The sequence below is a fragment of the Rousettus aegyptiacus genome, unplaced genomic scaffold (assembly GCF_014176215.1).
Source record: "Rousettus aegyptiacus isolate mRouAeg1 unplaced genomic scaffold, mRouAeg1.p scaffold_m13_p_13, whole genome shotgun sequence".
In the NCBI taxonomy this organism is placed as follows: domain Eukaryota; kingdom Metazoa; phylum Chordata; class Mammalia; order Chiroptera; family Pteropodidae; genus Rousettus; species Rousettus aegyptiacus.
This window is the reverse complement of record NW_023416288.1, coordinates 34,486,563-34,514,500: the sequence shown is the minus strand read 5'-3', so window position 1 is coordinate 34,514,500 and position 27,938 is coordinate 34,486,563. Positions and strand designations below refer to the sequence as shown.

The 27,938-nt window shown below is 39.9% G+C and overlaps 1 protein-coding gene across 2 annotated transcripts in view; it reads right to left on the bottom strand.

The window, feature by feature from the left end:
• Positions 1-15,111: 15,111 nt before the first annotated feature.
• The window catches only part of SNX10 (sorting nexin 10), a 65,143-nt gene continuing 52,316 nt past the window's right edge, over positions 15,112-27,938 (bottom strand). For both annotated transcript variants that reach the window (XM_016135925.2, XM_016135926.2), the window contains exons 4-7: positions 24,910-25,010; positions 24,415-24,513; positions 17,375-17,587; positions 15,112-16,920 (exon numbers count right to left, since the gene is read on the bottom strand). In XM_016135925.2, coding sequence (XP_015991411.1) covers positions 16,839-16,920; positions 17,375-17,587; positions 24,415-24,513; positions 24,910-25,010 — 495 coding nt within the window. In that variant the 3' untranslated portion in view covers positions 15,112-16,838. The remainder of the gene's footprint in view (positions 16,921-17,374; positions 17,588-24,414; positions 24,514-24,909; positions 25,011-27,938) is intronic.

Sequence of the window (27,938 nt, the reverse complement as noted above, 5' to 3'; positions counted from 1 at the left end):
CAGATTGTCAAGTGAACTCATACTGTCTATAAACATCAGAAAATCTAAGTGTAAATAATATGGAGGTATATAAAGCAAACAATCAAGTCTTTCTTATTTCCCCCATTCCTTCACATTCAGAGGTCGTCCGGGTATGTATTCTTCCAGGCTGTTTTCTCTGCTTATACAAAGATAGAGGAGATTGGGGGTGGGAGGGTGGCGGGGAGAGTTCCCCCTACCCTCAAAAACGGTATCACACTCAACATACTACGCTGCAATTTTTTTTTTTTTACTCTACAGTATATCCAAAACATTCCCCATATCAGCACATACATTCATAGTTAATTTTTTAAGCTACATCGTGTTCCACTTTATAGAGGCACCATGGTTCATTTATCCATTCTCTTATAAATAGATTGTTAAGCGCTCTCAGATTTTTCACAATTAAAAAACAATGCCACATACACCGAACATGTATGTTTATGCACTTGCTCAGCTATTTCACTAAGATAAATTTCACTAAGATAGCTACAGAATTGCTAAGTCAGTGACTGATTTTTTAAAACTCCTTGATCCATTAATTAGGCAAAAATCAATAAATAGTCCTATTAAGGATTTAGACACTATCACATTTTATTAATAGATTCGCTCATAACATTTAAAAGTATACTTTTAAAACTTTAATAATATGGATTAATCTAGGAAAAGATTCAGCAATGTCATCAAGCCACACGTCTGTATATATTATTTTAACATCAATGTCCAAAGTAGCCAGTCTTCCTTTTAGCAATGCTACAAAAAACTACACTTTAAAAGTGTGTCTGTTAGAGATTGACAACTGTTAAACCGCTGAATGCTTTCCAAAATGTATTTGAAAAATTTTATGTTTGAAAACATTTCATCCAGGAAATCTGATTAAAAACAATGTATGTTTATTTGAAACCATCGTGATTAAGTATATTTGTAAAATTCTCGGCTTTTCGCCTAAATTGTTTGAAACCTTGGAGCCTAATGGTTACCTAGTGTGTCTGTCATGTTCTATTATACGAAATGGAATATGCTTTCAGAAAAGATGCCTTGCATCTGATGACAGGCACTTCCTATCTGCTAGAATTCATAAAAATTGGAAGATTGATCATTTCATGCAGAGATTTTCTTTAGCGAAAAGACAAAGGGAAACCTTGTTATGCCAGATGAAGAAACCTTGTTATGCCAAATGACTTACTAGTCACAAGTAGCCGGGACATTGAAAACTGGAAACTAGTTAATGGTTTGTAACAAGTCAGAAATAAAGATGTTCAACCACGAAAATGACATTGAGCAGCACTGGCTCCAAGAGAAAAGAGCAGCCTGTCAGCATCAGGCAAGGGCTGTGGTGACAGGTAGACAATAAAATGGGACGACACCAGTTCTCAGCGGGGGTGCTTTCAACGGCTTTCTCCATGTACTTCCTGTACGGGAAATGTTCCCTCTAAAAATGGCAGCAGACCCTTTAAAGGTCTTATTAAAATTCTCCTTCTATGTTATAAAGCGTGTTGTGCAAGGCAGACAGTAACACTCAAACAGGGAATTTTTCATTGTATAATGGAAAACAGGGACAACAGTCACACCGATAAGGTAGCTCCACGGCTGACATATTCCAGTAATATTGCACATTAGGCATCACGAAACGGGAAATAAGTCAGAGGGGAAAATCAGCCTACGGACCCACCCAAAAAGGCAGACAGCGTGAGTCCAAACAGAAGCAATATGGCACATAATGAATATTTCATATTCAGATTGGTATCCATTATATCTGCAGATGAATTTCACATACTAGCTTAACCCTCCACAGTGGATAGTCCAACAGCACCATTAAGATGAACACTGTTTTCATTTTTAAGACAAATATTCTTTAATTCCTTCTCCGCCTATAACTCCAGCTGTAACAGTGTACCTCAACCTACCTCATATGGGCTATAAAGGCTATGCCACAAAGAACTGAAAGAAAACAAAGAATCTAGCTATTGCTGAAAGAGTTCTTTAACACCAGTAATTTCAAAAAATGAATTTACTTTATCTAAAATAATGCTATCACTGTTTTTTACTTAACCCCGTTCTAATGTGAAGTTATGTCATTTCATATATGTCTACTTAAAATCTTATAACACCACTAATTTCCAATAGAGTAATAGCTGTTAGAGCAGTCTTCTAAACCATTTCTCTCTTTTTTATTCCATTCCCAACATATTATAGGCTGTATGACAAAATAAACATTTCATAACATTTTTCAGCTAAATTTTTTTCTACTGATGGCATTGCAATCGGTGGGAAGTTTGTATTTTCCAAATTGCAGTTCCACATCTAGAATTGTTTCTGATATAGACTAGCTGTCCCTCAGTGAGCTATGAAAGACAAAATCTTAGCCTCTTTAAGCCAGTCTTGTTTGACAGCATGCACATATTTACATGAAATCAAAAGCAAATATTTGTTCTTTTTGTACAAACTGTCAACACGAACTTGGGTTGTTTAGAAACCTGTTCACAATTGGTGTCTGTTACATGACATATGACTAAAGGTCAACGATAGGTGAAATCATAAATTATTTAAAAAGAAGTAAAGAGTTGACACACATTTTTGGAACCCAAGGTGATCATGATATGCTATGAATTACATAGTACATTGACAATTAAAACTTCATTGTTTATTCATTTGATCGTTTAAGAAAGCTTTGGCTTAATTTTAGTTGCGTGCTTATAATAGTATTAACTTTGGGCCCACAGTAGGAATAGGTATAAGAAAATGTTGTTTGTTACCCTGAAAAGTTTCCAATTAAAGTTGATTTTCAGTCTTTTCTCCAGAGAACTTTCTAATAGCTAATAGGGACATATTCTGGAATCAGGCAAGCTGAGCATCGCTGACATTATCGTCACCTACTCAGGGACACTGAGCCACGACCTCCAGTTACCCTACAAAATTGCGCTTCTGCTTTAAGAAAGTGATGGTTCCTGAGTAGGCAGGAGCAGTAGTTCACCAAAAGATGCTTTGGGGGCAAATTTACTTTCCTCCTGCCTCCAGGATTTACACTATCATGGCTTCTGTGAGGAATTTCTCAATCCTGGGGGCAAATTTCACTTGACCCTAGATCCACCCTGTTCTGAAGCCACAAGGGCGGAACTTGTGCCGCTTTCTGTGGACAGCGTGTCCCATCTGCTCAACACACATTTTAATAAGTAAACTCTATTTCCAGGCAAATACCTATTGGTAGTAACAAGAAAATAGCATCTCTACAAGATTCTCTGAAAAGAAATCCTGTCGGTGCCACTCACTGTACCTGCAAAGACAAGTCCCTATAATTACTTCCTCCTCTTCATTTCCTTCTCTGGATAAAGCAACAAGATCAAGGGAACACATCCATTTTCCCCAGATACCTTCCAAAATGTGCGATGGGTTTTCAGGCTGGGATCGGAAATTTCCTTATCTGTATTTGTATTAGTAATTCACTGCACAAAGAGAACAGAGAGCAGAGGAGGAGGGAAAGCATGGAAGCAAACATCAGACAGACAATTGCATATATGCAAATGCTTGCAAATTTCTGCCAGCATCTCCCTATCTATAACCAAGCGAACTGGAAGCCTATTCATCCCCTGGCTTCTTTGCTGCCAAAGACGGTTGTGGTTTTGAAGGAAAACGTTCAGAAAAGGTTGAATTTTCGGCCATCGAGACTACCTCTAACTCAAAGCCTACTACATAAAAGGCGAATGCATAAATATAATCAGTGATTTTGTAGAAAGACATGAGATATGCAATCTCCTGGCTACAGAGGGTGAAAAACGAGATGCCCTGGGAGGGAAAGAGAGAAAGGAATGGTTGCAAGCAACCCTTCAGCACAACTGTCAGAGGACTGAAACGTTGCCTCTTGGCTCCAGGGTCATGTATTCGCATAAACAGCCTGAGCAGGAAGGGGCATGGAAAACAGGAAGCAGGTATAATGAAGAAAATGTTCCAAATTCAAATTTACAAATACAGAGTGCTCTCTTTCAAATGAATATGCACAGTGTTTGAAAATGACATGGAGAATCACCATGCATTTTGTCATGTCTTGAAATCGATTATTCCCCAATAATAATGTTTATGGAAATTTTCATGAGTTTCTATATTCTTATGTGTTTATTCTCTCTATTATTCTACTCCCTGCAAATCAGTAATAATTTACACACACACACACACACACACACACACACACACACACACACACATATATACTTTTCACATACAGTATTCAGTTCATCCTCAAAATTATGCTTTGGGTTGGAGTCAGTATTACACCTATTTTACGGGTAAAGAAATCAAGGCTCAGTTGTCCGGAGAGTTACCCATACTTACATTACTAACAAATGGCAAAACTAGAACTCAGACTCTCATAACGGACTGAATCCCAGGCGCAGCTACATCACGCTGCTGAACAACATTACCAAAGAGAACTCACACCAGCTGTAATGGTCTTGGTCACATTTGACCTCTCAGCAACATCTGACCCCGCTGCCCACTGCTGCCTTCTTGAAACCCTCCGCTTTCTTTATTCCTGGGGATTGCTCTTAATTGATTCGTCTTCTTCCTCAGTTTCTTTCAGGATCTCCTCTTTTTCGGCCTCCTAGCGACCCTTCTCCATCGTTTATCATTGCCATCAGTGAGCGTCCACGTCTAGCCCTTCATTTATTCATTCAACAAATCCCTTTTGAGCACCTGGGTACCAGGCACTGGCCTAGGCACGTGGAATTCCATGCGAACACCAGCGACCTCCCTGCATGAATGGAGTTTAGATCGCCATGGGGGTGCCGAGGAGACATGTAAAAACAACCAGATAAGCAAAATAGATATAGGTGGTAAGTGCTACGGAGAATATAATGCAGGAAAGAAGGGAAGGGAGTGAGCAAGGGAGGGGGTAGAGGGCTGAGAGAAAATGACAATTTTGAGTCAAGGAATGTCTCACCGACATGACATCTGCATGAAGACAATGTCTGATCTGTACCTTTGACCTCTCTCCTGATTCCAACCCCACAATGACACCTCTAAGCACATCATCTCTTCCTCTAGCCACGTCCCAAAGTCGTCGTTGCCACACTTGAACTCGCCCTCTCCTACGCTTCCTCCTGTGCCTCTTCATGTCCTCCCTAATTTGATGAACGGCACTGCCACCCTTTACTTCACGAATAAACACTCAGTAAAGGATATAGAAGGAGCATCTTCCAACTAAATGCACTGTTCGGGGTGCTAAGAGAACACACTGGTTTATAAAAGCCCTTTTCTCCTTAAAGGCTATATCTAGGGAAATTACTAAGAATTTAGAAACAGACTTGTGTTCAGTTCCAACTCTCCTATTAACTAACAGCAGGCTCATCTACACGGTGGGGGATAATGGTACCCACCTCATATTAATGTTACGGGAATTAAATGCAACGATGCCAATACAGTGAGCATGTAAGTGAATAAATGAATAACCCAGTGAATGCTGTGTTTACTGTGATGCTTGACATGGGAGGCGCCTAGGGATTTAAAGGGTGTCATCAGGTCCACTCCTTTGTCTCTAGTCCCCAGACAGGTATTTGCCTTGCAGTGGCAAGATGGCTTCCCAGGGTTCCAGGCTTACATCCTATCCTAGCCACTCAGGAGATGACAACTCTTTTCTCAGTTGCACAAAAGGCATTGGTTCTGATAGAGTCATGTGCCAGTCACTTACGCCAGGAAAGTGCCATCGCTCTGATTGGCAAGGCTTGGCTTATAGGCCTTCTCTGGGCGTGGAGGTTGAATCAGTTCTGCTGAGAACTGAGAACGAAGAGGATTGGCCCCTGAGGAAAAGTAAGAGATTTTCAGGAAGAGAATGGTAAGCAGGCCGGTAAAACAATGAATGTCTGCTACCCTCAACTACGGCACCTAATTCATTCTGTCTGATATTATGGTTAGCTGTTTTCATGTGTATCTGCCCTCAGACTGAGAGCCCCTAGGAACAAGGATTATATGTTTGCTATCACTGTATCCCCTGGAGGACCCAGGACAATCCTCTGAATATAGTACGTGCTCAATAAATGTTTCTCAACATTAATTAATTCATTAAACTAGTTTAAGCTAATTCTCCTGCTCGTTTTAAGTTCTGTTGCGTTTTATTCTCTATCATGTGAAAATATATAACGTCTCAAACATACACCTTTCGACACCTTAAAAAACAGGATTCCAACAGCAGAAGCGGACAAACTGCTTCCATAACGTACACACATATTGACTCTCCTCTAAAATCATTCTCTCAGCTAATGTTGTTACACAGGTGAGAAAAAGAACACGCTTCTGTGTCGGCCTTCGCAGCCGCTTCATTTCGCTGTTCTGTTTTTCATCAGAAAATGTTGCATTTGTTGAAAATTCAAGTGCATAAGACTCACCGTAGCCTTTCACGAGGCAACATCATTCAGCCATCATCAATGGACTTTGCTGCAGTATAGATAGACTCTTAGTGTTCCGTGAGTAATCCAATTTCAACCTCTGTGGCCTTTCTCTAGAATCCCCCTCAAATCCTGTCATCTCAGATGTGGAATTCTCACCTCTTTCCTGGACACACAGCCACACGGCTAGACTTTGCCCAGGTTGGCTTGCAGCTAGACGCGGCCATGCAACCGAGTCCCTGCCAAGTGACACAGTGATGTGTGCAGCTTCCAGATCCTCTTCTTAATGAGGTCTGGGATTCGACTCAAAAGAACCCAGCAAAGGGGGAGGGCCTTCTGGGGGACTTAAATGATACACATTTGACCAGGCGAAGACAACTTTAAGCGGAGTGGCAGGCACGTGGGGATGTCTTATACTACATTATCCCTATCCTTGTGGTGTATGTTGGAGATTTTCTATAGAAAAACGAATTACATGGTGCTCACCGCAGTTGTGTTCTCTCCGTTCTTCTTCCTGGCTGGAATCAGGAAGGACTGGAGCAATCTGGAAAGCACATGTTGAGGACAGCAGGGCCACCCCACCAGCCTGGGTCCCTGAACGACTTCCTGGCGCAGGGCTTGCCCACCTGCCTTGGGGAGTGACTGAACGAGAAGTTGATTTCTCACTCAGTTGAGCCACTCTTTGTTACAGCCGCAGTGTTCTTTATATAACTCCAGCTCCTTGTTTACTTACGTTGTGTTCCAAAACGGTCTCTTTCACTCTGACAGACAGTATCACCTCGCTTGCCTTCACCGTCCTCACTTTTCTTTGGATCTCTTATAGGTCGGCACAGCGCTAGAACTTAACGAATGTGTACGACGGTTATATTTTTTGTTCCTCTAGAGGCCATGCTAAAACACAGGCTACACAAATACCTAGACTGAACTAAGACAACCTTAAATTAAATTGCTCACTATGCAAATCACTGTTGAAACTCTTATGAAAATGTCACTTTCGAGTTTGTAGGTCTACTATTTAATGTAGTGATGGACAAACTTGATTCAGAAAAGAACCGAGAGAAAGTTTTAGGGGTTAAAATTATTCTCTTTTGGTGTTTTTTGTTTTGTTTTGTTTTGTTTTTTAGGAGAACTTAGCGAAGCTTTAAGTTACTCTTCAATTACTCTTTAAAAGTCAGACCGGGCTTTAGCTTTTATGAGGTTCTACGACACAGCAGCACAGATTTAGAGAGAATACTAACCTGTCCACATAGTCAGATATTTCAACTTCATCATCAACCATTTATAGAATGTCACTTTACTATAAATATACTGTGTAGGCGCAATGTCTTATGAGAAACGAGTAGGCCAAAAGAAATATCTCACGAAAATTTTTGTGTAATTTTTCAATGAATGGTCTCTTTGATGAACAAAGAGTAATCTCGAGCAAAGCATTTATCGACCTCACGGATGGACAATTCTATTAGCATCTCAAGGTCCACCGCCAAAGAGAAATGGGAAAGGAGGCACTTGTAGCAGAGGGTTCTTGTTCACCCCCAGGACTGTCAAAGTTACCAGTTCAAGGAGACAAACATCTCCGAGTCACCCGTCACCATTCTCTAAGCTCTCTTGCCACTTTTGCTGGCTCTGCCACAGGGAGGGGCTGTGAGAAGGGTCTGCAGGTCCTTTGCCCACCTTATAATAGTAATTCATCACTGACTCTAGACCATGCTCTGTATAACTCTGGGCTAGTGCTGGGCAGTGGTGGGGGGTGTGTGGGGATCAGAGATTAAATGCAATCCTGACCCTCTAAGGGCTACCACCTGAGAGGGACAGACAGATGGGTGACCAACCATGCAAGGCATGAGTGCTGCCAGAAAGGCACATGGGATCCTGGGACAGGTAGTGCTACACAAACACTGGGAAAGGCCACCTGACCTGGAGTGAGCGTGGTCAGAGTGGGCCTCAGCTCAGAGGAGACATTTCATTGGAGTCCTGAACAACCGGCAGGAATTAGTCACGCAAAAGGCATTGGAAGGAAGAAGAAAAAGACCTTTGTAAGCAAAAGGAACAGGCAGTAATTTCATTGGCACCTCACTCCTGGCCTCACGTTGTAGATGAAGAAACAAACTCCCAAAGGTGGAGTGGCATGCCCCAGGTCACTCACAGCGCAGGCAGTGAAACTGAGCTTTACACTGAGCACCATATTCTCTGCTTCTTTACAGACCTGGTTTCTGAAGGGGACCCCTTCTCGCTTAGGGAATCCACACTTTCTTGAACCCTGGCCTCAAGAACACCTAAATAGAATGAACATTCTAGAATGATTTCCCTTCATCATTCTAGGAAAAAATCCAAAATATTATAGATTCAAAAGATTATAGAATTTTAGATTTTCTTCTTCATATCAGCTTAAGAAAACTGCATACAGTACCTCCCCCAAAACGTACACACACAACCACACGCACGCACACACACACACACACAAGCACACACACGCATGCACAAAAGGCTCCGAGAAGTCCTACAAAAATTAATGTGAAACTGTGTTTAACCCAATGTGTCTGAAATGTAACTGACCATGGAAACCTCTACCCGACCTCCTCCCCACATTTTTTTAGTAACATTTATTAACATCTTTCAAGACATTCTGTATTCAGTCTTCCTACTGGACCGATGAGGAAACTGCAGTCCAGAAAGGTTGGGAACTGTCTTTGGGTTTGTGTTAGCGGCAGAGCCAGACCCAATTCACCAGACTTCCTTCCACTTAACACTCTCTCTGGAAAATCACTCTTCAATAAGGCCATTCCATAACTCTAAAATATAAATGGTACACACAGAACATAAGTGGATAACCTTGCAATTGTCAACTTACAAATTACCCTTTTTTAAAAAAAAAAACACACACACACAAAGAAACCTCTAGGTGAGAACTGAGATCATGTATACAAATTTGAAGTGTGTTTATATACACTATTAATCGCCCTCGTCGTAGTTTATACTAGTTAACCAAGTCTTGCTGATATTAAGTGGTTATCTTCACAGCCTTTCCACTGAAATAATAATACCAAAAACAACTACTAGCCCTCTCTTTGCTCTCAATGTGGAAGATAACATTAGCCCATCGTTGCAAATTTCTCATGTTTATCTTCCTGTATTCATTTAAATGGAAGCAAAGCTGAAGAAATCATTCACTAATAAGACAATCACAAAATAAATCTTTGTACCAAGTTTTTATTGCTAGATCAAATCCCATCATCACAAACTAAAAAGAAAACTTACTTTGAAATTTGGTCACAATCCATTCAGCATAAAAAAAGGGAGTAGGAGTTGGAAATTTATTTTTGGATGGTTGACGATCTTTTCGTTTTTGCGAATATTTATATTAGAATAATATTTGTTCTGTTTAGTTATGTTTGACTGGAAATTTGTTAAAGGTAATACACAAATTAAAAACATGTCAAGAGCAGTCAGTATTAGTCAACTTTGAAGAATATTTACAAAGAACAACATGTTAGGAAAGGTCAGTTGGGCTATGTCCAAAAACTTAAGCGTCCACGCCTGCGCTCTGCATTTGCTGCCAAAGCCTTCGTTATCAGCAGAAAGAGGCAAACGATACCCTGAAAGTGTTTTAAACGGGCAACTTGGCTTATCTGTCTGTATTAATGATCCTTACGGCAGTTGTTATATGAACCTTATCACATGGCATGGCAATAGGGGAAACCTATTGTGTAAGGAATGAAAAGCAAAAACATTTAGTTTAATTTGGGGACCTTTCATCCTGCCTAGCAATTTTCTGATTGTCAGGGGTGAGGGGAATGAAAGATTTTTTTTCCGGGTTTTCTTAAACCTCAAAGAAGAAACTCGACATTTCCAAATGAGTGACTCATTAAACATCATATACTGCGAGGAGGACACAGATTAGATTATTGACGAACCGCTCGTTATGCGAGTTCTGGAATTCGCGGGGTCCATGAAGGACCTCTGACCAGGAGACAGTGAGTGGTATCTGAAAAAGCCAGTCTCTCCTTCGAGGCTCTGAATTGCTCGTTCGTGGCTATGCCCCCCCAAACACTTCTCTTTCCTTCTTCATACAGTCTCTGTACAAAGAGGAAACTCGTACAGAGATTGTACAATTTCCTCTGTACAAAGGAAATTCAAAGGCTCAGTCTTTTGATCCCTTTCAACTTCGACAATACCAAACCTGACCTTGGGGCCCTTCTACCTTCTCATTCTCTCCAGGTCTTGAGAAACCACCTAACTTTACTATTGAAACTAATATTTTCATTCAACTGCAAATGCTTGAGCTCAATACACACACTAGCAGAACGAGCACCAGCCCCTTCTGCTCCTTCGGCCAGGTAATATGCTTTTCCCTTTTTTTTTCTTTTCTTTTTTTCATTATGCCTTTAATGCAGAGCAGGGCTACTGATTACAAAGAGGCAGTTTGACTCCAGCAATAGGTCTTCTTCACTAATCCTCACTGTCATGGAAATTCCAGCTGCTGCAAGAATAAGAGGCTCAATCCATATTTGCCAGCTCTAATATGAAATCTGTCAGAGCCCAAATTAATGAGTTCCAAATTCCTTACATCACGATAACAGGTTAAGACTGGTCAATTAATTACATAAATCCTTCCCGATTCATTGTGCGTTTGCGGCCCAGATTGTGTCTTACATTACTCCGTGACACAAGGCCTTTTGGCTCCTGTTGTTCCGCGGAAAGGCCCCATTTAAGTGGAGGCTGCCTGCCACCGCAAAATGTTAAATGTCACACGTTAAATTTGCACTTTTCTGTAATTGCTTTTGTTTAAAAAAAAAAAATTAAATTAAAGCACAGGGCTCCCAGTACACCACTGTGCAGAGGGCTGGAATTGTACTGATGGATCCCGGTGCTCGCCAGTCCCGTCTTTTACCTCTAACAGCTCAGTCTCCTCTGTACCTGCTGCCCAGCAGGCAGCAGAACCCACCCAGAAAGCACACGTTTGTGAAAACAAACCGTGTCCCTAAGCCGCAAGAATATATATTCAGAAGATTCTTTTCTTTAAGACAGGATGAAAATAGGATTCTTTACATAGCCAGCTTCCCTTTTGTTTGCCAATAAAAGTATTGTGTGTGTGTGTGTGTGTGTGTACAAAACACTGTTGATCTAATCATCTTTTCAGGAACATATATTGTACAAGTGCGTGTGTGTGTGTGTGTGTGTGTTAGTGTTATACTTGTGCAGGTCTTTGCCTTCAAAAAGGATGTTGCTGATCGCTTTGTTATTTGAACTGGTAACTGGTACACACCTATAGAGGGAGGATAATTGAGGATTAGGCCCTCAAGACTTCAAAAATCATCTAGGCCAAACCTTTTTCTTTTAATTTAAAACATCAAAATGCGCTTGGAATCGCGGCTGGTGAGAACCCCTGTAGACCTAGAACTACAGACTCACTGATTCCTATTGCAACCTTTCTTCACCCCACCGCATTTCCTTGCACAGTGGCCTTTTTATGCACTTAGGTGCTCTGCGCGGAACGGAACCAGTGCCGGTGTGTTTCCTGCATCATCTGACTGCGGGCGGGGGCTTCTGAGAATACATGAGCAAGCAGATGATGCTTCGAAGCGCAGACTTAAATCTGTGTGGGGGGTAGCTTCTTTCCACTTGGGAGCCTGCCACCACTCCAGCCTGCAACCCGCAGACCCAGACGCGAGGCGGCACGTTCTCCGCCGCGCTGGCCCGGCAGCGCCCTCCTCTGTCCTCCCGCGGCCTTGCACCGGGCATGCCACCGTAGCGCGCTTCTATTTTCCAAGGCTCGGCTCTAGGCTCTGGGCCTAAGGGGGTGGGGACCGTGTCTCTCCCCGCACGCCCCGAACCCTCACACATTAAATCTGACCCAGGGCCGTCTCTGGACACAGAGGCGCGCGCTTCCTGCCCGCCGCCCATTCCCACCACCAGGCATGCCTGTGCCCTCCCTCTCCAGACGGAAGGGAGCGGGTTAATGTGACGGCGCATCCGCCCTGCAGGTTTTAGGGGCCTGGGGAGACTAAAGGAGAAAGGGGTTAACTAATGTGTGCGGCGTGTTCGCACCTAAAACATTTGGGACACGTGGGTTTCGCCCAGCCGCGCCGCGACCCAGAGGCGCCCGCGGGCACCCTCCGGGCCTCAGCCGCACCCAGGACTGGGGCAGCGGCTCGACGCCCCATCTCGGGGGGCTGCGGGGCGGCGGGACGCAGCGCCGCGCGCGAGCATCTGCAGAACAAAGGCTCGGGTCCAGCTCTAATCTGGAAAAGGCCGCCGCCGCCGCCTCCCCCGGCTCTGGCGCGCCCGGCCCTGACCCATTAGTCCTGGAGACGCATCCGGGCAGCCGGGTCCTGGCTCCACGCACGCTCACAAACCCGGAGGAGCCCCTGGAAACGACGCACCCGGCGGCCCGGGGCGGGGGGCGGGGGGTCCCCGGTATTCCAGTCTCCCTCCCACACCAGACCCGACACCCCGGGCCCCTCCGCATTACTATATTGTTACTATTTTTCAAGCAGCCAGAATTGTCATTTTAACGCTGGGAAGGGGGCCTCGCGTGCCCACGTTTGAAGCAGGTGGGGCGGGGGGGGGGCTGTAAATCGCTGCCTCTTTGCGGTGGCTGTTCCCCCTCACCACCCGCCGTCCCCCTCCACCCGGGTTGTTTTTTTTTTTTTCCTTTCTTTCTTTCCGCAGCGCAGTTGCTATGGGTTACCAGGGCGGTTGCCATGGGTTACCGGACCGAGGCCGGCTGGCTTGCTACCTGCCACCCCGTCGCCGCCGCCGCCGCCGCCGTCGGCGGAGCTGGCCCGGCGGGAGGAGGAGGCGGCGGGAGCGCGCGTGTGCGGGACGCGGCGCGGGGAGTGCGCGCGAGCCGCGGAGGCGCCGCAGCCAACAGGCGGCCGAGGGGGCAGCCGCGGGAGCGCCGCCGCCAGTGGGGTGGGGGGCAAAGCTATAAAGAAGGCCCAGAGGTAAGAAACTAGCAAAAACACAACCACAAGTTATGCCCGTGCTGTGCCTCTAGCAGCAAAGACAAGCGGTGTGGGGTTTTGGATGAATCTACACTTCTCGTCGGGAGAGAAAGGGTATTTTCCTCTTTAGCATAAGTCATTTTCATAGTGTCTTTAAACCAGAGTTGAGATTCAGCAGGAATTTGTAACTTAATTATTTTTCTCTTTTCCTCTATATCTGTTGAAAAGAAGTCTGGAATTTTGAAAAAAAAAAAAAAAAAAAAGGAAAGGGTCATTAACTACGAGTTTGCACAGCTGAAAAATAATTAGTGTCCAATGCACTGTTCATAACAATGGTCTAGAAAAGTTTCCAGCAAGAGTGAAGAGCAGTTGTGTGATTGACTTAAAGGGACAATGGTGACTGTTTGTGAGACGCATATGGCAAAGAATAGAGCCAAAATCCTTTGTAAATATTTCAAATTTTAAAGAAATTGTTGCTTATTTACATCCTTCTAAAATTTTTGAACTCCACTCTACTTAAATGTATTAATTTCTTTTAACCTTTGTTTGCAAAGAAAATTGTATCTATGCTTTGAACGTCAATTGCAATAACTAATTTCAGACAGCATTTTATATTTGAAAATGTTTATATGTAATAAAGTAACAAAAGGTCTATAGTCCAAAGCAGAAAATTGTGTTAAAATAGTTTCCTCCACTGAAAAAGATGCTGCATTGTATTCATATCAACTAAGTAATTTAAATATTAGGAGGAAAACTGTTTAGAAACAGAATAAGCTTTTGTTTTTTGTCTTAAAATTTTAGAGCCCTTTTGTGAAAAAGAGTCTTCCTTTATAGCTGAAATACTAAAAACCTTATCTGTACCACAATAGTTCAATAATGATGAATCCTTAAGGCATAAAAAAAAGAAAAAAATTAAGTTCAAAACAACATTCGATTTACTGTTGAGTATAAGTGGTAGTTGTAGCTAGGCTAAATGAATTTGTTTAAATTCTTAATAGCCATAAAAGAAATGTTAAGGTTATTACATATCACTTGTTTGTATTTAATTATTCAATAAAATGCGAACTAGGTTTGAAAAGCTCCTGCAAGATATTTAATATCTTAAGGGACATAACTACTTAAAGATAAACATTACTAATTTTCCTTAGTAATTTTTAAAACTTGATTTTTAACTGGAATTTAAATCACCTTCCAAGTGTGACTTTAAAAGAAGCCCTAAGTAACAGGTTGTTGACTTTCATCATTGACACCTTTGGATTATATAAAAAACCAGCCTCTCAAACAAAACACATAAACTGGCTTTATAGGCGAATAGTTTACACTTTTAGAATTAGCCAGGGAAATAGAGTTTTGATGTATATAAATCCTAAAACATTCAAGATTAGAATTCTTTAAACTTATGTTACATTAAAACTAGTTTTAAATCAACATCTATTCTATTAAGTTACTTAAGTAATTATTTTCTTTTCCTAAAGAAAGCTTTATAAAAATATGCCAGAGAAAAATAAGAGATGTGAACAAAGCAAGAAAGCTACCGAGGGCTGAAATTCATCTAAATATCTCAACTACTGGATATCAGTTTTAACAAGCCAGTGCTTAGATATCAAAACAACCAAACACAGGCTAAAAGCCTCAAATGTATAAAGAGTGACTGTTAAAGGAAATTTTACCTACATCCTTCCTGAAAATTATCGATCATTCAAAACACACTGATTTGGGGTCTAAGTCAGAAGAACTATATTCTCGTATAAAATAAGTGATCCGACAAACTAAAGTTGATTTTTTTCATGTTTAATGTGAAAACAATGATCTTGTGAAGTTTACATACCACAGTATTAGGCATTACTTCATACCCATTTTGATGGCTTGTTACATCATCTAAAAATAATATGACGATCAGTGGCATATTTCATGCTTTTCAAAACTGCTGAAAAACAGAAATGTGAAATTCAAATACATATTGCCAAGGAGCTGGAGATCGCTCTTAAATGACTAGATGGCAAAACTTTACACGTTAGTGAGATAAAAAGAAACTACCAAATCTCTTTTTTTTCTGTATTAAAATGAGTCCTAGATGATAGAGTAATAAGACCAAATGTACATCAAATCAAAATACTTACAAAAGTTAAATAATATTTTAAACCAAACAAAAAACAAGAAGGAGAAATTATGGAAATCATTCTTACCCTAAATTAAAATTGTTTTTGTTGCTTCTTAGTTACAAGCATTTCAAAGACTTTTCAATAATATAATAACTTTTAAACTAGTTAAAATAAAATGAGGTAAGGTAACATTTAATTAAAGCAACAAGTTATTCCAATTATGTAAAAATATCTTCCTTTTAGTTTCAGAGATATTTGATACCATTCAACAAGACAGAAACTTAGATAATTATCTCAAGAAAACACTGCTTCATCTGAAATTTGAAGTGCAATGTAGTTTATCTAAGATACTTTCTCTTTGGGCCACTAAAAAAAAAGATTTTGTTAAATTATAACAATTCTCTAGCAGATGCCTGAAAAGAAAGGGCTCTTTAAAAAAAAAATGAATAATTCTGAAATTAGCAAGTTGATATCCTTTTCTAAATTATGGTGCTACTTATTGGTAAAATTGAATTTATTAATTTTTGTAAAATCCTACTTCTAACTTAAAGATAAATAACAACCACCACTGATACTTAAAGTTATCTAGTGATAAAAAATGGCACATTTAGTCAAAAAATAAATCATTAACCTATAATTCTAATTACACAGTGATAATGAAAACAAATGATTTATTTCCAGGAACCATGTGTTGAAGCTGATTTTGGACAATGAAACTGTATTCCTGAATCTATGTATTGCAAATATAAGCAAAATTACTAACACTGTTCTGTTGTTTTCTAAGATGTAAACATTATTTTAACATGTCTCTATTTATAAGATACATTTCCCATCTAAGTGCGAAATAGAATGATGGAAAGGTTAAACATTCTTACAATATTTCAATCAAACACCCCCCCCCCCCAAAAAAGCAGCATTTTCCCAGTGCAAGGGAGGTACCCATGGCTGAACGAGGCAGTCTAGTCCACGCTGTCAGTCTTCGTAGTGGTTAAGCTCACACTTGCTGTGCTTACGGTAACACTGCCCCAAATGACACCAGAAAGAATGCTCTATCTGGATTTTAAATGCTACCTATTTACCTTTCTACAAATTCAGTAAAACCAACTAAGTCTTTTTAAACATACAAATCATTTCATTTGAGGGCAGGGTCTTATTTTACCATAATGTTTGCCGATACAGGAGGGTGTTTCATTCACAGGCTTTTAGCTTTTTACAGAAAGTTAGCCAAAATAAGAGAACATAAAAATATCACTAATAAACAACCCAACAACATCTTGAAGAATTTAAATACCTAACATCATGACAGTGAGCTTTAGGTAAGAATACATCATTAGCAAGCTTTCTTCTCTATGACTGGACATAATTTGCTATTCCTAAGATGGTCACATTAGAATTATTTTTCAGGATTCCTGCGGGGCTGTGCTCATTTTACATCCATGTGAACTGCTGTCATCACTACTATGTCCAAAGCCGGAGGATGAACTGGAAAAGAAGAGAGGGGGAAAATAATAAAAAGAGGAAATTGGTTTTCACAACACACTCAAAGCCTGAGTAACAGAGGAGAACTTTAATTATCTCCAGTCACAAAGAGAGACAGGAAATTTGGACTTTTAATTAGCCATTTGGAGTGCAGTTGGATATTTTTTTAGCTAGATAATTTAAACGCGAATAATTCAAGTCTGACTAAATGAAAGTCACATAATCAGAATGCAGATAATTGAATTTCTACTGCATTCATTAATTCAGTGTGGAGGTGTGTGTGAAGACTACTATGATGAGCTGTCACAGCTCAATAAAATCTCAGTCAATTAATTTTTTCATTATCTTAGTATTACATCAACAAAAAGTGAAATGTATGTATATATCTATACACATGTATATGTGCACTATGTGTTATATAAATACACATATATTAAATCGTAATGCAAGGAAATACCTTTCTGAATCATAATCTATATCATTTTCTTTTTTTCCTTCTTCATCTTCTTCAGGGAAACGTCTGTTCATCAAAGCAAACTTGTGAATTGCTTCTTCTACGGAGTACTTAGTCTGCCCAGAAACGCATGCCTCGATGTCCTCTGAATTCAGATGGCTCTGTAAGAAGAGGTGAAGGCGGCTATCTGAAAGCAGAAGTGCATTCTGTAGGACCCTATGTAAAAGAAAAACAGAAATAATCAGTGAACAGAGATGGACAAAATTATAGGATAGAAGAGAGAAAAACATTAGAAATGTGCCACCGAAGTAATTTGTCTACTATGGCAAACTTTGCATCAATTATGGACTCTGCCTATTAAAGGGATGAAAGCATATGTTAACTTTTATTCAATTATTTGGAAATTTAGGTGAGTAAAAACATGAAGCTAATAGTTAAGAACATCTGTTAAAAGAATAACTTCAAGGACATTTCTTCAATTTAACCATCTGTTATGGCCATGTGGATTAATTATGGAAATATTTTGCTTATGTAGTCATAGAAATTTATTCTACTTAAAAAAAAAAAAATTGACTGCCAACCAGCATGTCAATTCTGTGATCTTTATTGGCTAGGCTGTCAGGAAACATCAAAAACTTTCAACTACTATTAAAAATTCTATTAAAAAGTCAATGCATTTCTTTATTGAAAAAAACTTTACAAGTACATTTATGTACAAGTTTACAAGGGCTCAGTTGAGAGGTGGCTTTTTTTGAATACCTAAGATTAACTAGAAATTTCTCCCAAAATCTTCAGTGGCACTGCGTAATTCTATGTTGTTAAAACAAGCCGCCAAATAAAACAGCTTCCAGCCAATTTTACTATATATATAATTAAAATAGGATAATTTTGTAATAAGTACATACTAGCCTTCCCACATTCGAGATCAAAGTTTACAAAGAGAGTAAAGATTTCAACTAGTGCCTCAGAACTACAGGAAGGAATAAAAACTACCCTGAAACAAAATCTACACATGCTCAAATTCATATTATTAGTGAATGTGTTTTTTTCTGAAATGCATGTCTTAGAACAGGAAATTAAGTCAAATTACACCCTTATATTTACATATAAAAACTTTTTATCTTTTTAACATTTTTGTATGAAATGTAGTTACTATTTGTAGTTAAATAATAATAGAACAAGAATACTAAGACCAGATATAGGGGGAAAAAACTAAAATTCTAAAACCCAAGTACAATTTTGCCCAACATGGGATTTTTCATATAGAAAGTTATGAAAAATAGACTATGTACCTCAGACCACATGAACCTGCATTTTTAAACAATTAGAAAAGTAAATCTCTTTTGGCCATTCGTATCAATTTACTTAAAATCCGAAGTTATTAGAATATTTCCTTTTCTTCAAAATAATTATTTTTTTTCAAAAAGGCAAACATCTAAAAATGCAGCATCCACACCCAAATCTAGCTGTCCCCTTTGCTTCAGTAGGCTTACAAATGTAGTTTGAGAAAATATTCTTTACCGGCTTACGAAAAGAAAGGAAAACCTTTGTGCTTTATAAAAGGCACAATCTCAAGCAAAGCGTCTGAATACCTCCTTTCCCTCCACGTCGCCTGCCCTGGGTTATCCTAGATGACCATGTCACATGGTAAAGATTAATTTACCAAATACAAGAAGTATGCCCCTATTACTATTTGAGATGTATTTCCTACATTTATGAATGTTTACCACTCTTGTTTTAAATACTTCAGATCAAGAGAAGATTTATGTGGCAACGACCCATTAATATTAACTTGCGTTCACTGTGAAGTTTGAACGGAGTGTTTCCTGTGTCCTTCTGTCAAGGGGTTTCCTGCCAGCCATGGTATAAGTAACTGTTCATAGGATTATACTTACTGCTTTGTTTCTGTTGGAAATGTGTTTTATTTTCTTTATAAAATAATGGGTAATCTTTAAAATTGATTTTAGATGGTTCAAGGCATTACACCACAAAAGTAATGAGCACTAATGCCAATGATATTGGACACAAATTCATTTTAGCTTTATTTCATGTCTAAAGCAATTCTACTGAGCCTTGAACTGCTCACGCGCGGTTATTAACTTGCTAGTAACCTAACACATGGGTACAGCAAACAAAAGTGATCAGAGTCCAGGCTGATCGGGACCTCAAGGCTACTGTCTTTTTTTCTTGAGCTATAATTCAATTTCCAATTTTACTGTACATTAGACTCATTATTTCCCCATGTTTTCTGCTTAATACTGCCATCTGGAGGACGCGCAGGTGAACAGCGAGAGGGAGCTGGGCACACCCAGCCCACAGTTCTGAAGTGGGAGAAAGGTGTGTCTCGGCCAGGAACATCTATCTGATGACCCACATGGGCCTGGAGTTGAAAAACGATGCATCTGCTTAGGCACGGTTCTGGTTTCTTGAATCCCCTCGGTCTAGCTGGCTAAATTTATGCCACCATTCTTCATTGGTATGAGTTTTAAATAAGCAAAAAAAAAAAATTTAATGTATTTGATTTTTATTTTTAGTCAGATATTTCATTCCAAAATTAAAAATACAAAATTTGGAGAGTATTTTCCCATCGGATTCAGTGAGCTCAACTAGTTCATTTTAAGTAATATCTAGTTTAATATATATCGGAGAGTGCTGTGGCTGCCATCATCATATTAAATTCTATTTTCGCCTTAGTCATATTTGTGCCACATTTTCCACAAACAAACCTGATAGCAGTAAATCAACTTCAAACTTAATATAAAGAGTACTTTGTAAAACAGTTAATAAAATGTCATCTTTATAAGCCTCCATAAAAATAGATGTATACAATTTTCAAGCCTTTATAAAAGGAACAAAACAGAGCCTCTAGAATTTTAAAGGAATTTGTGAAAAGATATTTACAATATGAGTCAAAAGTTATTCCTTTCCCCATAACAACTTTAAACAAAGCAAAACCTGTTTTTCGCTTGAACTGGATACAGTTGAAAATCTGGTTTTCCTCAACATGATTTTATTAGGTGTATTATATATTGGTTCAGTTGAGAACAATATATAGCTATGCAAAAACATTTAATGCTAACCAAGGACACTCCGGGTCTACTGTACTCAATATAGCGATATATATACACATCTGGACAGCATGTGAAAGGTTAGCAATTTGATGTAGGGAAAAAAAAATGTAATTCAGCTTGTTTACCTCTTACCATGAGAAAAAAATAAAACCTACAAATCTTCACTGAAAACGTTCATGAACTGTGCTGTGGTGCCCTCTATTGAACACAAAGACAAAAATGTGTGTGTGTGTGTGTGTGTGTGTGTGTGTGTGTGTGTGTAACTAGCTGTAGTGTTTTCATGGTATCTTTTGTAAAAAAAAAAAAAATATATATATATATATATAACATTCTTTACATTCTTAAGAAATGTAGAACTGTAATACAAAAGTCTACACTGTATGGTAAATGTAGTTATATTTTTTGGGATGAATTAGTTGAAGGAGAGAAAGCTGGCTCCCATTCGTGATATCAATCAAATGTAAAAAATGAGTAGGAATGCCATTTTCGTAGTTGGAATTTTACAAAGAGTTTATAATTTTAGTCCATAACTTGCTTTTTCCCTAACTACTAAGAGAAGTGACTTACAATTTATAATTGATCTGTAAATTAATTATATTTATAATTTAGGGGAAGGATCCAAAAGGGAGACTATAGCCAAGAAAAAGGAAAAGTGAGTATGTTTCCAAAATGTCGCAGGGCCCCTCACACTCTCTGCCCCTGAGAGGAGACCGCATGCTGTCTGTAGACTGTTGTCCCTTTTCTAATAAACTTTCCCATTGACTCTAAAAAAATAGTAACAAATGTCAATTACAGAGTTCTGCTAATTATAAACTTACTAGTTCCTGGGATTAATACAGTGCCTCTACCTTTTCTACAATTCCTTTGTCTATAAAATTGAGATGATACCCAACTCCTGATATTATTGCAGATATTGAGATAAAACATGTAAAAAGCTAAATATATAGCAAGTGTTCAATAAATGGTATGAATTATTCCTATTGGCACTTAGTCAAAGGAATGACTTTCTAATTCCTCTATGAAGATTGGCTTGGATATATACTTTGCTATTAAATATATATTATTTCACAAATGATCTTAAAATTTTAAAAAATGTTAGATTTATATTACATACACACACATATGCCCAGAGACAGCAGCATTTTGGTTTCAAAGGGTTTGAACATATCAAGTGCGCTTGTTTCATAACTTCGAAACTTCACATAAAATCCAGATTTTTAAAACACATGCTAAAAACCTGCCACACAAGCATAGTTCGTATTTAATGCTGGGGTGTCTTCCCTCTCAAGTGCGTAAAGTGTTCTACAAACAAACAAGGTACAGGATACTGATGGTGGCCCTAGGCAATGACTCACCGATGGGACCTCAGGGGACGTCAAGCTGGAGTCAGGACGCAGTCCCTAGATGGGCAAGTTGTACGTTGCATCCAATTTCCCAAAGTGGGCCTGGGCTGGGGGGACACCAGGGCACAGACATGGAAGGTTGCTACTTCTCCACGAATGAGACGAGGAACAGGAGAGCCACGCCTCAGGATCCAAAGGACACGGAGGGGAGGGAGCACAGCCCTCAGCTCATTCAGGCCAAGCCTGAATCCAACCATGTGGTACTAGACTCCTCGCTTCCTTCAGGTCCAGGCACACCATCGGCTTGGAGACCGAGTTCACGTAGTAAGTGAAACAAGTCACATTACAAGGGAACTTAGTATCTCTTCTATGATTTGACTTCTGGATGAAAACCCAGACCCAACTTTAAGGAATCTGGCCAGCCCCTGTATATACTTAATGCTTCTCCACTAGAATGGAAACTGCAAGACGACAAGGATTTGTATCCATTTTGTACAGTCCTGTTTCCCCGGTACCCAGCCAGGGCCAGCACAGTCACTTAATAGATTTGCCTTTGAATGACACAACTACTCGGTAAGGTCGGCAATGCAAAGGTAACATTAATAGCAAATTGAGGCTCAAAAGAATTAAGTGACTTTCCCAAGAAAAGAAATCGGAAGCCAAGATTCATGGGAGACCTGGAACCCAACTCCTCGAGTTCTTGACACTTGCCCTACGACGTCTGCATCGAATTCGGTCAGCAGACAGCTAAGTGACACAGTATGCAAAAAATAACCGAGTGCAAGCATAACCCCACTGTGTCCAAATGACACTCAAGTCATTAATTTTGTAGGAAGGAAAGGTCACGTTCAAAACAGTGAAGGAATTCCTGGTCGGAAACACGTCCTGCGCTTAACTAGCAACATAAATACAGAGCTGCGTACTGTCCTTTGATGTCCAATAAGGAGACCTCTCTATGCAAGACAGGCAGCTCCTCGACGCCGATGGAGACTGCGGGACTTGGCCATCCCTATCCAGGCCTCACTGGCAGTGGCCAGTCTGCAGCCTCCGAAAGCAGCATCTGGACCGAGAGGCCACACTGCGAACTCAGACTGCAGGGACGGCTTAAGGGAGAGGCCACCAGCCACCTGGGTCTCATTCACACAACAATTAAAATCGAAGCTGTCTCCGAAAGGGCAGAGAAAGCTTGACCAGGCCTTTGTCCTGTCACGCCTCCAACACCCAAGGGACTACCGCAGCAATGCCTTCCCAGGACGTGGCTCTGGCCCTCCGTTCTTCTGGCCTCGTGTCGTCATTTTTATGCCTCTGGCTTCTTTTTTTTTTTTTTTTTTATAGCCCTCCCTCAGTTACAATCTTGGATGTTTCTGTACATCTCCTTGACCCCTTCAAAGGAAAGGCAGTCTATCAATTTGATAGAAATAAATATTAATATTCATGTGCATACTTAGTAACGAAACCCTTGATGAGTGAGTCATGTGGAGAGAAGGCGGTATATTATTTCAGGCCAGCTCTACGGTCCAGGTAGTAAACTCAGAATGAGATTACTTCAGATCTTAAAGCGAGTAGAAAAAGGGAGTCCAGATGATTGGGCTCTGGCACTAACTAATAGTCATATGACTCACGCTATCTTCTTTTCTAGAAGAATTAACTAAGAAAATAAGGAAGTTAGAAAAATTAGCTCAAAGCTATTTCATTTCTAAGTGTGTTTAAACAAATAATGACAATACTTAGAAATCACACATTATATGCCAGACTGCTGTGAGTGCTTTACCTTCGTTAACTCATTTAGTCCTCTCAACAACTTTATAAAGTAGATACTAGTATTAACTCCACTTTACAGATGGGAAAACATCTGTAAAATGGAGTTAATACTAGTATCTACTTTATAAACACATGCACAGAGGAGGTAAAAGACTTGCCTAAGCCCCCGGTTAATAAGTAGCAGACCTAGGATTTGAACCCAGGCCATCTGGCCTCAGTCTCTGTGCAAACCAATGTGCTATCCCACAGAATGAGTATCCCAACATTCCAGAGTGGGGAAAAAAGAGAAAATATAGTAGCATGAATTCACACCATGTAACTGTAGGACTTACCTTTACCAAGTAATCCAGAGTCGACAACCCACAGAGACTATCAAACACCAATAAATGCTCCCTTATAGACATTCCCTCCAAAGAATGAACTACTCATTTAGAGGAGCCCAGAGGATATTAGCAGCCCACTGCAGAGCTGATTTGCATCTGTCGATCCTAAATGTTGTAAATAAAGACAGTTTTTAAGAAGTGCCTTTTTAATGAGGCACATCTGGTTCCTGGCATATTTTACTTGTGTCAGCCAAACTCCCAAGTAATTTGGCTCTGCTTTACAGCTTAAGGGGCCACGTATTTATTATCTGGTTCAATTAGTTCATTGTTTTCTTCCTAGATTTGGTCCCAAATATGCACCATACGATGTGAGCCACAAGATGGTGCTCTAATATAGAAAATGAACTACTGAGCTGCTCTCCAGAGCACATCATTAGCATTTCAGAGACAGTTATGTTCTCCCGCACCTGATCGCGGACACTTGACTCTTGCAAAGCACTTTTCTCACACCTCTTGTGAGGCCACAAGAGTTTCTGCACACTTACTTTCTGAGGAAATCTTCCAAACCCTGACGCCGTTGGTCTACGTGCTGGCGATTGTTCATGTTGAAAAAGAGGTTTTTTGATGGAAGTTCCGGCAGTTGTCTTAGGAGAAAGAAAATAATTTTTGTGATTATCAGATCAAGGTGGTTTAGTTACAGAGATCTCTCAAAGTGAAAGCAAATTAGGCACGATAACTATCACACAATAATTACATATGACACAAATGGTTACAGAATAAGGGTACGAGAAAGTTAACTTAAAGAAAATCCCATCTTTAAACATTTTTTGAGGCCTTTCATGGTCCATACTCATTAAAGTTGGTGGAATTCAAGTGATAAATTTTGAATTAAGATGCTGTAGCCACAAAACTAACTAAAGCTATATACTGCAATCGAGAAGAGTACCTCTAGAATACTTCATAATTTATGTTCCCATAAATCTTATGCATATCAAATTTCTAAATACCGACTATAATAAATCACTCTGTAAATCACTTACATCAGCAATGCATTGCTCTGGAGTCTCTGCCTCAGCCACACGAACTCTCTGTATCTTCTTCGTACACAGGATGTTTTCATTGTAAAACACATGCTATTGGTCTGTTTAGAGAAAAATGTAAGCCTCGTTTGAGGAAAAATGCTTTTCTTATAGCTTTAACTTACTATGTGCCCCCCCCCAATTTTTTAAAATAGGACTTTGAAAACAAAAATATATTTGTATTTATGCAGACTCAAATCTTATCCATAACCCAACCAATGTGACAGTCCTGTTGACAGCTGGGATGACAAATGCGCAGTGCTTTCCTGGGGCAAGGCACGACCTGGCGTTCCCTGAGTCCTGACGTAGCCTCCTGCTCACCTATTAGCACTGCTTTCAAAGACAAATCATGCAAATTGAACAAATCCTGAAGCATAAATGACCAATGAGAACTCAGGGTCATCCGCTGCATTTTAACACTTTCCATCTGTCCCTGTTAAGTGGAGAGAAGCCTTGGGGATTAGGGACACCTCCTGGCCTTTGACATGACATCACCCACACTCATTCCTTGACAGGCCATCACTACAGATCACACAAATCACCAGGAATCCCGAAATCACTGTTAACCAAGAGAACAGCACTTCCCTTCTCTCCCAGACATGCAAAGGAGTGTGATCGGATTAGAGAGGATGGGACAGAGCATCCAGTTGGGGGACCCAAATTCCAGTCCTGGCTCTGTTATAGGACAAGTCGCTTAAACTCCAGTTCCCTGCATGGTAAAATGGGGATGAAATGGTATCTACCTATTTCACAAGATGGTCGTGAAGACTAATAAGAAGCACTTGGCAGATGTTATCTATTAACATTGTTATTAGTTACTAGATGTTGGTTTCCTTCCAGCTACCCTAAGGCAGACATTGGAAAAAGTCACTTACAGAGTCCCCATCCTAAGTGAAATGGCAATGCTTCTCCTCTGCGTAACACAAGAGGTTGGCAAATATTTGTCTATTGGTTTTATAAGAAGATCTCTATTCTCTATATTTATTTCAAATTTCTATTTCATAGTCTTTACATTGCCAAGTGAGAAACTTTTACCCCCAAGATTGATATTATTTCAAAAATTTTTATTCTATGATTTAATAAGTACTCGGCAGTTGTTTTCCTTGGGAAATATCAGTGATTATGTGCATTAGTTCTTAAACTGTTCCCACAAAATGTATGGTACAGCTCCTGGTGTCCTTCAGAAAACCTCAGGGTGAGAAGAGGTTAAGAGACTTGCCCTCAAAGTAGCTATTGGTCTTAGATCCCATTGTCTTTGACGATAGGGAAGCAAATCGTGCTGGATGGAGTTTACAGCACAATAACATTCTGTGTGTGGATTTCAAGGCACACCAGGACCTCGCTCTAGTGTGATCCTTGGGGACTAAGACAGCAGGCCGTTTACGCCAGAATTAGTCCCCTAACAAGGCTTGGGCAGGTATCCTCTCAATGCTGCCTCCCCAGAGAATACCAGGCCACTCCAGGGACTCCAAAGCCTCAGGTACAGCGTGGGTCTACGTCAACTCCCTTTCATTTATTTTTCTACTCGGAATGACATTGGGGATGTCAATAGCTAGAGATCCATCTGGTGCCCACGCCAGACAAAGGTCTACTTATAAGTCTTTCACATGCAGGACAAGTTCAAGAGAGGACACATGAGGGTCCCACCTCTACAATCCACTAGTTTAAAGTCACAAGTAAATGCGAAGATTTCAGAGTCACCTGATAACATTTCCCTTGCAGTTAATTTAAATGGGTTAAACAGCAGCTCCTCTACCTGTAAAGCTCTATGGATACAGCATCCAAGGGAGGCTAACTGGAACTCTCCAGTCCCCTCATCCATTCCTAATTATAAAACAACAGGTAGAAGCCTCCTCAGAATCAGACTATACCTAGATCACTAATTTATTAGTTCCTCTAAATCCATTTGCTTGTTTCTACTATCTACCAAGCCAAAAAGATTCAGTTACTGTCAATTTATTAGCATTTAACTGCCAAACCATCATTTCTGGCTCAAGATGGACATTTCTAAGTTCATATCATGCTATTTATATACCATAATATATGTGGTATATAAACTTTTTTGACAAAGTTAAAGGGCAACAAAGGAATTTCATTTCACATTCAAATGCTTAGCTTTATATATGCGTGTTATAGTTTTCGACACAGAATGCCCATCTGGTATGACCTCACGAATAAAACCAAAACAAAATCAAAACACAAGGCATACCCTGGCAATGGCCTTCACACAATCATCAAAAAAGCAGTTCTGATTTTTTACTTTGTTTATTTTCTAAATTGGGAAACTTGATGGCTGGCAATTTGGTGTCCAATAATATACCAATTTAGCTATTTACAATGGGAAGATTAAAGGTGGCTAAATTTTACTCCACTTGTGGTCTGTCACCACAGATAAAACCTGAGCCTGTTTCTATGTTCCCAAAAAATGTCTGGGTGAAATCAGATAGAAAAAGTCATTATCTTCATGATCAGGGCCAAAAAACTAACGTGTGGGCCAAATACGGCCCACCACTTGTCTTCACAAATAAAGTTTTATTGGAACACAATTACATTCTTTCATTTATGTGTTGTTTTATGGCTGCTTTCACCTACAGGAGTTGAATTGAGTAGTCTTCAGGATGACTGTATGGCCCACAAAGCCAAAGATATTTACTACCTGGTCTTTTACAGAAAAAGTTTGCTGACCCTTGTTCAACATGATTATAGAAGGCCACACACTACACAGAGCACATGACACTGTTCAAGGGATTATGATTAGTATTACTTCCAAATAAAGTATATAATTTCTAGTTATTTACTTATGTTAATTACTCAGAATCTAGACTAAGGCAAAATAATTGCACATATTCATTTTCTGCTTTCTTATTCTACTTATAAAACACTGCATATCTCTTCTCCAGACAACTCTATATCCTCTCAAACTTAAGATTTATCAGGTAATATGTTACCTAGAAATATGCTATGAAGGTCATAAAGAAATACTATTAATG